This window comes from Artemia sp. Qi Xiang Cuo, chromosome 14 (assembly GCF_049724085.1).
Source record: "Artemia sp. Qi Xiang Cuo chromosome 14, ASM4972408v1, whole genome shotgun sequence".
In the NCBI taxonomy this organism is placed as follows: domain Eukaryota; kingdom Metazoa; phylum Arthropoda; class Branchiopoda; order Anostraca; family Artemiidae; genus Artemia; species Artemia sp. Qi Xiang Cuo.
Genome location: NC_142807.1, coordinates 25,628,760 through 25,643,003, shown reverse-complemented (window position 1 = coordinate 25,643,003; position 14,244 = coordinate 25,628,760). Strand labels below are relative to the sequence as shown.

Genomic DNA, 14,244 nt, shown 5'->3' with positions numbered 1-14,244 from the left:
GTGAATTTCTTTTCTGTTTCAAATTATTCGATTTTTAAGATGTTATAACCCGTTTCAGAGGAGCACTTTCAATGTGGGTAAGCTGAACTATCTGAAGTGAGTTCATTGATCTGAAATTCTAAGGTGCCCACAAAATGAAAGCTATTCATCTTGATACAATATACTTGCTGGCAAAAAAAGTTCCTCTCACAATTTTAGTGAGTGAGTTTAAAGATAGTTTAAACGCAACGCAGGAAAAAGTGATAATTTTGTATCATTTTTTTCTTATTTTCTAATTTTCATTGTTATCATATTTTCTTCGTTGAGTTATAGAACTATCAAAATTAACCTCGTCCTTTTCCCCCTATCTCCTCTTACCAGTCTTTTCTTACTCTTTACTATTGTTTACTTAAACTGTTATTATTTACTTAGATAAGTCAGAATTAAAATAAACCAAGTCTGTATTTCTCTATTTCTTCTTTTCAGTTATTTGCTGAATCTTTACTATTGTTTCTTTATCAAACTTGATAACAATACACCAAACAAATAAGAGAAGAAATCAAAAGAAGAAATTACTTTAAAGTCAACGTCATTTCCAAAAAAGCTTGTTGTTAATATGGAGCCTTTCACTTTGAATATCTTCTGTCCCGTTGAGTCATATACTGAAAACAAAGGAGTCAACATAGTCCATTCCTTTTGAACTGTTGCAATCAGGTTTCCAGGCGGTGAGAATACTTCCATTTCCTAAAAAAAGAAACAATTTTCTTCTTTACCACACTTGAAAAAAACATGACGTTACAGCAAAAGTCTGATTAAAATTATAAACGAGACACACAAATCAATTGACAAGAAAATTCTTCAATAACTGCCTTTCCTCTTTGAAAATTCTTGGATAAGAAAATACTATTCCAAGTTACTAGATACGAATCTCCATATATATATATATATATATATATATATATATATATATATATATATATATATATATATATATATATATATGAGGCATGTTTTTAAGTAAGTACCGTTGTGTGATTCCGCCGCCGCAGCGCTACGATGGGCGTTCTGCACATGCGCGCTGGTTACCTACAACTCTTGTCTTCGCACTGACGCAGTCTGATTCTTCATTGTATACGTTGTTTACTGAGTGTTTAAGATGCCTCCGACAATCGTGAATCCCGCCAATTGTGAGGTACGGGCTGTTATACGATTTCTTAGTGCTAAAGGCGTAAAACTGATCGATATTCATCGTGAGATCTGTGAAATTTACGGACAAAACATTATGAGTGACATGGGTGGCCTTCGTCACACCAGAATCAAAACAACAATCCATGGAATGGAGACATTCATCATCACCCAAAAAAGTGAAGTTTGAGCAAACAATTTCTGCCCGGAAAATCATGTGCACAGTAATTTGGGACAAAAAAGGAGTATTGCTAGTGGAGTTTCTGCCTCGTAATGAGACAATCAATGCAGCGTCTTATTGTGAGACATTGAACAATCTGCGTCGTGCAATCCAGAACAAAAGACGAGGCAAGTTGAGTAAGGGTATCGTTTTGCTGCATGACAAAGCCCGTCCACATGTGGCTAATCGGACCAAAGATCTCATCAAATCTTTTCAATGGGAAACTCTAGATCATCCACCATACAGCCCTGATCTGGTGCCCAGCGACTACCATTTTTTCCTGCACTTGAAGAAACGCCTGAGTGGTCAGCGTCTTCAAGACGATAACGAACTCAAAACAGTTGTGATACAAATCAGGCGGCAAAATTTAATAAGGAGGGTATTGAAAAATTGGCGCCACGTTATGACAAGTGCCTCAATATTCACATAAATTAATTAGAAAAGTAGATTAAGGTACAGGCTTTCATATAAAAATAAAATTATTGCAATATCTTTGCACGTCTTTTTTTAATTCCAAAACGGTACTTACTTAAAAAACATGCCTCGTATATATATATATATATATATATATATATATATATATATATATATATATATATATATATATATATATATATATATATATATATATATATATATATATATATATATATTATAAAGTCTCGTCAGTTCTAAACGCCTTTGATCTCTATTCAGAACTTCACTCTTTACTCCCTCCCATAGAATACCCACTTCCTCCGAATCTTTCCTCATAAGTCTTCAGTATAATTCGAGGGCAAACTGTTATTTGGTGGCCCCCTTTGGATTTATATTAAACCCAAATTTTTGGCCGCCTGTTATCCATAATAAAACAAACGAGACCTAACTATCTCAACCTTACTTCTATTAGGAACCTAGACAGTGGTAAAAAAATCGTACGGCTCCTTGTTGATCTACAACAGCTCAAACAGGTTACTTTTAGACAAAAACTATTTTTAGACAAATTCTCTGAAAACATATCGTACATTTTCCTCAACTTTTTGAATTTCCTGGTTTCGGAACTATGCATGACAATTGTCATTACCGTGGCTTCTAGCATTCTAATCTTATTGAGAGTTAATTATCCAAATTTTCCTAACTTTTTCCAACTGTTAAAAAAGATAACCTACCTTGAATCTATTATATCTTCAACGAAACAACCTTTTGTACTAGTAACGATAAATAGGCAAGTAAAGTCATCAACTTGGTCAATTTTCTCATCCCGTAGCATTCCAACCAACATTAAATCGTTCGCTACATAGTCAAATCCACTGCTTTGACTTAGATTTGAGCCACTTATCGTCTAAATGTTGACGTTCAAGTTTAATCACGCATCTTTTTAAAATACAAATTATTGCTTATTTCAAAGAAGAACAAATACCTTATTACGTTTACAATATACACAGGTGCGTCTGAACAGATTTCCCTTTATACTTTAAGGTCTTTTGATCAAAATTAAATGCACCTGAATAGGCCACATTAGTTCGTTTAAACATTAAGAGAAAAGGCACAAAAGGGGCATTGACTCAGTTTGGCCAGTTCGAACAGATAACAATGAATATTAATAAAAAAATAAGAACGTGCAAATTCAAAGAGAAAAATACTGAACAGGCCACATTTGTTCGTTTAAACATTAAGAGAAAAGGCACAAAAGGGGCTGTGACTCAGTTTGGCCAGTTCGAACAGATAACACTTAATATTAATAAAAAAATAAGAACGTGCAAATTCAAATAGAGAAAAATACTGAATAGGCCACATTTGTTCGTTTAAACATTAAGAGAAAAGGCACAAAAGGGGCGTTGACTCAGTTTGGCCAGTTAGAACAGATAACAATGAATATTAATAAAAAAATAAGAACGTGCAAATTCAAATAGAGAAAAATACTGAACAGGCCACATTTGTTCGTTTAAACATTAAGAGAAAAGGCACAAAAGGGGCGTTGACTCAGTTTGGCCAGTTCCAACAGATAACAATGAATATTAATAAAAAAATAAGAACGTGCAAATTCAAATAGAGAAAAATTCTGAATAGGCCACATTTGTTCGTTTAAACATTAAGAGAAAAGGCACAAAAGGGGAATTGACTCAGTTAGGCCAGTTCGAACAGATAACAATGAATATTAATAAAAAAATAAGAACGTACAAATTCAAATAGAGAAAAATTCTGAATAGGCCACATTTGTTCGTTTAAACATTAAGAGAAAAGGCACAAAAGGGCCATTCACTCAGTTTGGCCAGTTCTAACAGATAACAATGAATATTAATAAAAAAATAAGAACGTGCAAATTCAAATAGAGAAAAATACTGAATAGGCCACATTTGTTCGTTTAAACATTCAGAGAAAAGGCACAAAAGGGCCATTCACTCAGTTTGGCCAGTTCGAACAGATAACAATGAATATTAATAAAAAAATAAGAACGTGCAAATTCAAATAGAGAAAAATACTGAACAGGCCACATTTGTTCGTTTAAACATTAAGAGAAAAGGCACAAAAGGGGCGTTGACTCAGTTTGGCCAGTTCGAACAGATAACAATGAATATTAATAAAAAAATAAGAACGTGCAAATTCAAATAGAGAAAAATACTGAATAGGCCACAATTGTTCGTTTAAACATTAAGAGAAAAGGCACAAAAGGGGAGTTGACTCAGTTTGGCCAGTTCGAACAGATAACAATGAATATTAATAAAAAAATAAGAACGTGCAAATTCAAATAGAGAAAAATTCTGAACAGGCCACATTTGTTCGTTTAAACATTAAGAGAAAAGGCACAAAAGGGGAATTGACTCAGTTAGGCCAGTTCGAACAGATAACAATGAATATTAATAAAAAAATAAGAACGTACAAATTCAAATAGAGAAAAATTCTGAATAGGCCACATTTGTTCGTTTAAACATTAAGAGAAAAGGCACAAAAGGGCCATTCACTCAGTTTGGCCAGTTCGAACAGATAACAATGAATATTAATAAAAAAATAAGAACGTGCAAATTCAAATAGAGAAAAATACTGAATAGGCCACATTTGTTCGTTTAAACATTCAGAGAAAAGGCACAAAAGGGCCATTCACTCAGTTTGGCCAGTTCGAACAGATAACAATGAATATTAATAAAAAAATAAGAACGTGCAAATTCAAATAGAGAAAAATACTGAATAGGCCACATTTGTTCGTTTAAACATTAAGAGAAAAGGCACAAAAGGGGCGTTGACTCAGTTTGGCCAGTTCGAACAGATAACAATGAATATTAATAAAAAAATAAGAACGTGCAAACTCAAATAGAGAAAAATACTGAATAGGCCACATTTGTTCGTTTAAACATTAAGAGAAAAGGCACAAAAGGGGCGTTGACTCAGTTTGGCCAGTTCGAACAGATAACAATGAATATTAATAAAAAAATAAGAACGTGCAAATTCAAATAGAGAAAAATTCTGAACAGGCCACATTTGTTCGTTTAAACATTAAGAGAAAAGGCACAAAAGGGGAATTGACTCAGTTAGGCCAGTTCGAACAGATAACAATGAATATTAATAAAAAAATAAGAACGTACAAATTCAAATAGAGAAAAATTCTGAATAGGCCACATTTGTTCGTTTAAACATTAAGAGAAAAGGCACAAAAGGAGCATTGACTCAGTTTGGCCAGTTCGAACAGATAACAATGAATATTAATAAAAAAATAAGAACGTGCAAATCCAATAGAGAAAACCAAAAAAAACTAGCAATTTTGACAGCTTGATCTTCTTTACTTTGTTCATTACTGGCTCATATATGGTTAATATTGAGTCATTCATAAAAAATACTGGCTCATATTTGGTTAATATTGAGTCATTCATAAAAAATATTGGCTCATATATGGTTAATATTGAGTCATTCATAAAAAATACTGGCTCATATATGGTTAATATTGAGTCATTCATTGTCAATTTCTGTTGGAGAATTGGGACAGATGACCTTGTGAATGATATTGGTTAGAATTATTGTTGGGATCAGCAAATAGCGCGGCAGTCACAATTATTAGTAAGTAGGATGATTTAAGAGCTAGACAGATGTAACATTTTTCAAGCTTAAAAGGGCCTTATTTATTCAGAAAGAGTGTATATTACTCGGGCTTTTGAGCTAAGAATTTCGTCTCGGTTAACGCTCATTAGATCGTTTCCAGGCTGATTTACTTAAATTGAAGAGATTATCTCAAAATCTTGGAATGTTTTCAAAACAAGATTCTCGGAGCTAGTAAGTAGCTTACTTGATATGCTGCTTAATGGCTTTGCCAAGAAATTTTTTTTTTCGTTTTGTGTCTCTATTTTAGAAATTTGAAAAGAATAAGTTACTTTCTCTATGAAAAAGCCATCTTATCAATCGCCCGTTGTACGGTTGATATTAAGCACTTGGATATGAGTTCAAGGCCGTACCCAGGATTTTTTTTCGGAGGGGGTTTTACCCAGAGACTTTTTTTCGTGGGAGGGGGTTTACACGAAAAAACCTCAAAAAACGCATACAAAATTTTTTTGTACACATCTTTCTTACGTGTTTACGAGTCAAACAAACATTTCGGGAGGGTTCAAAACCCCTTAACCTCCCCTATGGATACGGCCTTGTATGAATTTACAATCTAAAACAAGAGGGTGTATATACCGCGTCCACTGTCAGCTAGATTTATAGTTCAATTTATAGAATAAAAAGCTGTGCAAACCTATTTAACAAAAGTTATTACAGGGCGATATTCTACCCGTTTCAACGAATTTTGTATGAAAAAGTGCTTAGGTCCTTTTGGGCATTTTTTTTCACCCGACTTCCAAAAAAGTTTATAAGTTTAGTAGCGAAATTAAATTTTCCTATCCACAAAAAAAACAACATTACTCATTAGAAAATAGTTTTAGTCAGTTCAAAAGCCTGAAATAAAACTATGACACTTGAACTTAAAAAAAAAACACTAATGGAAAAGGGACTACCTGCTGGCAACATGGAAAGTATAGAGAACCACAAGCTAGAGGTCGACTTAGGTGAATTATTTCCTGTCCAGAAGGGGCATTAATAGCCATTTCGAAAGGTCTGGATGAGCCAAATAACTGTCGTGAGCAGCAACCACTTTCCTCCTTTGAATTGAAAAGTAGCTCTCCATTTGAGCCAAAAATTTCGTATTTGTTTTGGGTCTCGTAGCTCAGCACAACTAAAATGAGCGTAACTGATAAAATAAGTTTGGGATTAAGTGACAAAAAACACAACTACAACTGACAAAACACACAGGATAAAATAAGTGTGGGATTAAGTGACAAAAAACACAGTACTTTTACATGATACAGAGAGTGATACTCAAATTTGTGGAATGAAATTTTTCGATGCCCACAAGAAACTAGTCCCGCTACCGCAGATCAAAAATGCCTGAATCAAAACAAAGTCGCGAAAGTTTGACTATTTGTCACAATCCTTCAAGAAAGATTGCTCAAACACAAGGGCCGTTGAATTTAAATAAGATGAATTTCTACAGAAACTTAAGACTTTAGCGTAAAGATCAAAAGTGAAGGGAAAGGCCGCCCCCCCCCCTAATAAACGGAATAACTTCTGTCCATTTTAACTTTTAATGTTGCCTGTTACTTTCAGCTGATGAAAAGTGTTTTTTTTTTAAATTAGTTGTCGTCCATAAACGACAATCTTATACATTATAATTCTAGGATTCACTTGATATATAAGATCTTAAGAAAAAGTAAAGGGTATGTTTTAAAAAAAAGTTTTGTCAAGTTTTGACAAAACTTGACAGTTTTGTCCAGAGACGCGGTGAACATTTGCAAAGCGTCCTAAAAAATCAGGTCTACTCTCATGGAAATACAGATCAAATTCCAGTCTAGACTTATTTATAGGACAAATATAAATACTGGACGTAGAGATATTAGAACTACAGTTTCCATATCAAGTAAGTAATATAAACATAATGACAAAGTCACCATTTGCTATGAAAACAAAATTTGTACACCCACATAAATTAAATCTAGATCCATATTAATATGGATATCTACACTTCCTTCTTTTCTTAAACCATTTTATAACACTTATAATCAAGCTATAAATCGAATCCACGAAATAGTCCAACAACTAAACCGTTACTCCATACTGAAAAACTTTATATTCTTATCAGTGCACATTTCACTTTTCTTCTGTTCACGGTGTTCTTCAAGATCTCTTAGATTTATTTCATCCTTTGAATTTGACCGGTGGGATTTTCAGCTTCGTAGCTCTCAGAATATTTAAATTGTGCTTACTCTAACAGCAAGACCTGTTTTCAATTCTTTACTTGCACGTCATATCATAAAGAATAAATATTCCTGATTCTGCTCGAGCATATCACTCCAGTGGACTATTCAAAAGACTTACAAAAACATTTTTGTTCCCTAAGAACTTTTTTTATATCAATTTTTATAAGTTCTTCTCTATTGTTATTACTAATTGCTTGAGTTCCATTGAACCCGGCTTAGCAATCAGATTTAATTCTTTTAAATAGCTGAAGTCATCCCTACTCTTTCTTCTCTCTTCCTCCCTGCCTCCCCTCTCTTTCTCCCCCCTCCCTTTTTTTATTGGTTGAGATTCAGTGCTTAAATAGTAAGTGTATGGTCTTAGCAGGCCATGGACCCCTTTTAGGGATCGGTGTCGTGTATTTGTTGAATGTCCTTTGTTGGCTTTTATTGTTGGAATCTCCTTACCTTAATACGAACTGCTTGTGGTCCCAGCCAATCTGGAAGATTTTCTGGAATCTTAAAATTTCTTTTCAACCCGAAGTACCATTGTGCTAACACCAAAAAAAAACAAAACTTCATACTGGGCAATGACACACATTTTTTTTTTTTTTACAAATCGGCATCTAGGATTTGAATTTCAGAGCAACTCGGACACTAAAATTAAATTTACCAATAAAATTTTCTTCTCGAAATAAACAAACTAAACAATTTATAAACTGTATTGTTACTTGTTACGTTAGAACATCAGGATTTTTTTTTCTAAAATAAGCATATAATTTATTTTCTTACCTTCCAACATTTCCTTTTTTTGAGCAATTTTCAACTCTGACATTGACGATAAAAAGGAAAGATTCATTGCTGAGGAGCCACTAGGGATTTGCCCCATGTTATGTCCTATAAGAAAAGATCAACAATGCATGTTTTAGCTATACCAATTTTAGCATCAAATTCACCCTCTCTTTCGGAAGACTCTACTATTTGCCAAGAGTATGGATTATCTTCCAAAACACCACCATGCAGCTTAAATAATTTCTTAGACCACACTGATTTACCATCTACGAAAAATTAAACGAGAAAAACGGGTTTTAATTTCCACAAAGCAGTAAAAAAACAAACAAAAAAAACCAACACTTTAATAAGAAAAAAATCCGAACATTTCGGCCCCACGTCAGGGAACCTTTCTCAACAAAAACAAAACGAAAAAAAAACGATAACTAAACACACAAAAAAAGAAGTAAGAACAAATCAAATTATAAATAAACTTCCAGTACTGATGTTACTATATAAGAATAAAACCAAAGCGAATGTCTATAGTGAAAACAATGGGTCACTCTCCTCCCAACATTAAGTGGATAAAATTTGTTTTACAATAGACATTGTTTTTACTATAGACATTCGTTTTGGTTTTATTCTTATGTAGTAACATCGGTAATGGAAGTTTATTTATAATGTGAGTTGTTCTTACTTATTTTTTTTTTAGAGCGTTTAGTTGTCATTTTTTGTTTTGTTTTTAAAAAACAACTGTTTTTTTCTCTTACTTAAACTTTTTTTATTTTCTTTTTCGTTGAGAAAGGCTCCTGAACGTGGGGCCAAATATTGGTTTTTTTTTTAAAATTAAAGTGTTGTTTGGTTTTTATTTTTGTTCACAGCTTTGTTGGAATTAAAACCCGTTTTTATCGCTTAATTTTCGTACTATATATGGTTCTTAGAAAAAAAAATGATGATGTTTTTTTAAAGCACAACAACCCTAGATTTTGACACAGAAACTCACTTTGGAGACATCACTTCGATCCGTCGGAGACACACTATAAGTTCACTACCCGACAATTTGCAGCTCAATTTCTCTAAGCCAGCAATCATATCTGAAAGTTTTCCGACAAACAAGGTAAAGGCGTAGGGAGGGGGCTTTGCACCCTACGATGCAAAAAAATCTATTACAATACAAATCATGGCTTTTCTGTTTTGACGGATTCCCCCCTTCTTTCCTCCAATCATGAAGTTCTGTATAGACACAGGGACAAGCAAACACCCACCCCAGACACGCAGGCACAGAGAGTGAGAGAGACAAAACACAGATTCAGACATAAAAACAAACAAAGACAGACACTGTGACAAGAAAACACCGACCCAGGCACACAGGCCCAGAGATAACAAAATAAACCTTAAACTTCAGGCTTAGAAAAACAGTCCTTTTATCTTTTTTTTCCATTTTTAAAGTATTTCAAAAAGCTGATGTTTTAATTAAAACACTGAAGCGGTGAGTAATTTACATTTGCTGAAAACGATAATCAGGTAAAATTCAACTATGGTCTTGCATTTTAATAAAAAATACTGAGGTTACAAAACACAAGGAGCATTACAATCTGTATTCTTCTAACTCGCCTTGAATACAAATGACTCCATTTTAATTGCTTTTGCCCACAGTTTATATAATTATCCAGTATGATCTTTCCCTATCTCACCCATTATAAAAACCCGGACCAAGGTGCGAGTGCTCCAGAGAACGTTTTTGCAGATAGAAACATAGGCGGCATCAGATCTTTTCACGGGTAGACAAGTCAGACTGCGATCTAATCGGAAACAAGTGGAAACCCGCTATTACGAATAATGCACTTTGTTGGGAACAATCGGAAACAGACTAACCCGCTAATGCAGAAAGAAGTGGGATGAGCTTTTTGTTCGCACCGAGAACGAAGACCAGAAATGATCTGCGATAAGCTTACTGGATAATTATATGAACTGTGCTTTTGCCATAGCATTTACGTAATAGTTTAGGCTTAGGTACAGATTGATGTGTCTTCCTCGTTTTTTTTCTTGGCCCAGCCTTAACTTATGTACCAGATGATCTTGTAAAAAAAGAGACGTCTCATTCGATCGCAAGTTCGAAGATCTATTGTCCTCATTGTACTGCAAAAAGGATCAAAGGATATTTGAACACTTCGCTTGGACCTTTTGAGCCTCAGTGGAATCATATGGCCCCACGCTAAAAATTCAACAGAAACAGTGGAATAAAAATGCTCCATAAACTCTATAACATACCTCCAAGGCAAAACGATACATCCATGGGCGCCCATACGGGGGGAAGGAGGGGCGCCAGCCCCCCTTGGCTGAATGACTGTCATATATTTGTATTAATTTAGTTTATTGTCCACAGAATAAGTTTTCAAAGAAAAGTAACGAGCTCTATTAAGCCAAAAATGGGCAGAAACAAAATCAAATAATCTTCCAAGCGTAGAACTACTATAAATCACTATCAACAATTAAATGAAACTCAAAACGAACAGAAATTACAATAAATAGCGGAGTCAAACTTTAAATGAGCAAAAATTAACATTACTAAAGATGACAAACCCCATGCCTTCTCAAGACCAGAACATAACTTAGGCTTTACTGAAAAAAAAGACCGTGGATTGCCAGTTTAATTTACCTTTACTGATATTTATTCCTTAAAATAAAAAATGGGCAAAAAAAAGTGATTAAAAAAAGTTTTTTACTTATTTAAGTAAAAAGAAGTGAAAACATTTAAACATATGTTGTTTTCAGTAAAGTGTAAATTATGTTCTGGTCTTGAGAAGGCATGGAGGTTATCAGCCCTACTAAGTTAACTATGGTTATCAGCCATAGTTTGGCATAATTGTGGGGGTTGGCTTGAGAGACGGGTTGATTGGCTTGAGATATCAGCCCTATTAAAGCTAATTTTTGCTCGTTTCGAGTTTGACTCGGCTATTTATTCGAATTTCGATTCATTTTGAGTTTCGTTTATTTATTGATAGTGATTTGTGGTAGTTTTACGCTTGGATGATTACGCGATTTCGTGTATGCCCAGTATTGGCTTAATAGAGTTCTTTACTTTTTTTGAAGAGCTTGTTTTGTGGAATTTTTTTTTAGATGAGTTTCAATTCATTTTTTATTGACAAAGTCATTTTCATGAACCAAAAAAATAATAGTTTATATCTTTTAAGTTTTTTTTTTTTTAAAAATCCATAGTTTGGCATAGTTGTAGAGGTTTGACATGCCCAATATCCCTAAAGATATATTTGATGGACTATTTTATTATGCTGAGCAAAATAGTTGTCTCAAAATTTTGACTTGATGTGTTTGGGAAATAAATTGGCTTGAGAGACGGTTTGATTGCCCTCCAATCTCTTTTTACTCTTAGAAAGGACCCTAGAAATTTTGAATCGAATTAGCTTCTTTAAATGTTTCAATGATATTTCTAGCTATTATAGAGTGGTGCTGCCACTATATTGCTTATATGCCTTTTTGGAAACATGCATGTATACAGTTTTTTCGTTTAATTGGAACGCCCCCTAAACGCTTCCTAGAAGTTTCACCTTAATACTCTAAGCGTCATTAGTTACAGTAGCTGTAGTTGTAGTACTAAAAGTATACACATAGTGCCTTCTGGCTAGTTCAAAATCCCCCACAACTTACTCTTAAAGATCTAACTTAATAATATAAATTGTTCTTGAGATATTGCTTGGTCACCTTTTCGAAAGTTCACATGCTCATAGTTTGTTTTGATTTAGCCCAACGTCCGCCTAAATATTTCTTAAATTTGATTACTAAAGACATTGTTAATTCTCTTTGGACTATTGGCTACAAAATGGCTGTCTCACAATTTTGATCGAATGTGTTTGGGAAAAAGAGGATATCAGGGAGAGGGGACGCTATTTTCTCCCTATCACGCTTGACTCTTAAAATGGAACTAAAAGTATGCATTTCCAATCAAATGAGCCTCCTCTAAAGTTCATCAGACCACCTCTTCATAAAAACCTTACACCCCCCCCCCCCGGGGACTAACTTAAAACCCTTATCCCCGTACTTTGGGCGGTTGTATCAACCCCAAAGGCCGTGTTATGAGATCTTTAGACTATTTTTGAACAAATGGCTATCTTAATTTCTATCGGATGCATTGGGGTAAATTATGATGGGGGGGGGGGGTATAGCTGCCCTCTGATAAATTGGACTCTTAAAAATGGCTCTTCAGCTTCCAATTTCCAATCCAATGAGCCCCCTCCGAAGTTTAAACGGCCATCGTTTCCAAAAAACCTTAAATACCCTCGGGGCACACCTTACAACCCTTGCCCTGAGGACTGTGAGTGGGTTCTCATCCTCAAAGACATAATTTCTGGACTTTTAAACTACGTCAAACAAAATAACTATCTCGAAATTCTGACTGGAAGTGTTTGGGGAAATGATGGGCGTGGGGGGGGGCGTTGCCCTGCCAATCACTTTGGACTATTTAAGAAGGCACTAGCCCTTTGAATTACCAACCGACTGAGCCTTTTTCGAAGTTTCTATGACAATAAATGGCCATCTTAAAAAGAGCACTATAACTTCTGATTACCAATTCAATGAGCCATTTTTGAAGTTTATACGACCACCATTTCTATAAAAACCTTATATGTCCCCCAGCATAACTTACAACCCTTGACCTGAGGGCTATACGGGGGGGGGAGATATCCTCAAAGACATAATTTCTGGACCTTTCAACTACACTGAACAAAATGGCTATCTCAAAAATTGTGATTGAATGTATTTGGGGAAATGATTGGTGTATGGGGGGGGGGGTGACCTCCAATCATTTTTGACTGTTAAAAGGCCAGTAGAACTTCTGATTACCAATCTATCGAGCTCCCTGTGAGGTTTATACGACCACCCTTTCTTTAAAAAACCTTATATTCCCACAGGGCATAACTTACAACCCTTGCTCTGAGTGTTGTGGGGGGGGGGTTGTCATTCTCAAAGTCATAATCTCCGGATCCTAATACTACACTGAACAAAATGGCTATCTCAAAATTTTGACTGGATGTATTTGGGGAAGTGATTGACGTGGGAGAGGGGGAGCTGGTTGCCCTCCATGAGCTCTTTTGACGTTCCTATGACATTTCTTTCTATAAGAAGTGCCCTGGTCTAAAAAAAAACAATATATTGTGGCCACATCGCTCTTTACTTAGGTAGCGCTATCGCGCTGCCTATGATATTTTGTCTTGAGATTTCAATTATACAGCACTGGAAGTGCCGATTGGACCAGGTAAGCCCCCCCCCCCCCACCTAAAACTCAGTCTATGGGCGCCCATGGATACATCCACGATGCATACTAGGGTGACAAATTTGGCAAAGACAATTTAAAAACAGAGGCTTTATACGAACATTTTAGCCTGGAAATAGATTCTTTACACCTTGTTGAAGTCAGAATCCTGCAAAAATTTCAAAATTAGTGAAAGTTAAGTGTCACAAGTAGATGCACAGACATGGGGATGAGTTGTGGCCATCTGGCCCACGTCTTAGGTTTTCATGACTTTTATGTGATTGACTAAAGAAATTTTTTTTCACAAAAACGTTTTCAGAACAAATAATGAGTGATGTTAAACCCCGAAAAGAGCATACAAGAAGTCATATAATAGCCCAAAGTAAAAACAGACACAAACTACTAAATGCCCTCGGGGCATACCTTACAACCCCTTGCCCTGAGGACTGTGAGTGGGTTCTCATCCTCAAAGACATAATTTCTGGACTTTTAAACTACGTCAAACAAAATGACTATCTCGAAATTTTTACTGGAAGTGTTTGGGGAAATGATGGGCGTGGGGGTGGGGTGGTTGCCCTGCCAATCAC

At 35.1% G+C, this 14,244-nt stretch overlaps 1 protein-coding gene across 2 annotated transcripts in view; it reads right to left on the bottom strand.

The window, feature by feature from the left end:
* Positions 1 to 14,244, bottom strand: part of LOC148944305 (phospholipid scramblase 3-like) — a 105,082-nt gene that overhangs the window by 27,860 nt on the left and 62,978 nt on the right. For both annotated transcript variants that reach the window (XM_089099694.1, XM_089099693.1), the window contains exons 3-5: positions 8,413 to 8,517; positions 6,346 to 6,563; positions 556 to 723 (exon numbers count right to left, since the gene is read on the bottom strand). In XM_089099694.1, coding sequence (XP_088955820.1) covers positions 556 to 723; positions 6,346 to 6,563; positions 8,413 to 8,517 — 491 coding nt within the window. The remainder of the gene's footprint in view (positions 1 to 555; positions 724 to 6,345; positions 6,564 to 8,412; positions 8,518 to 14,244) is intronic.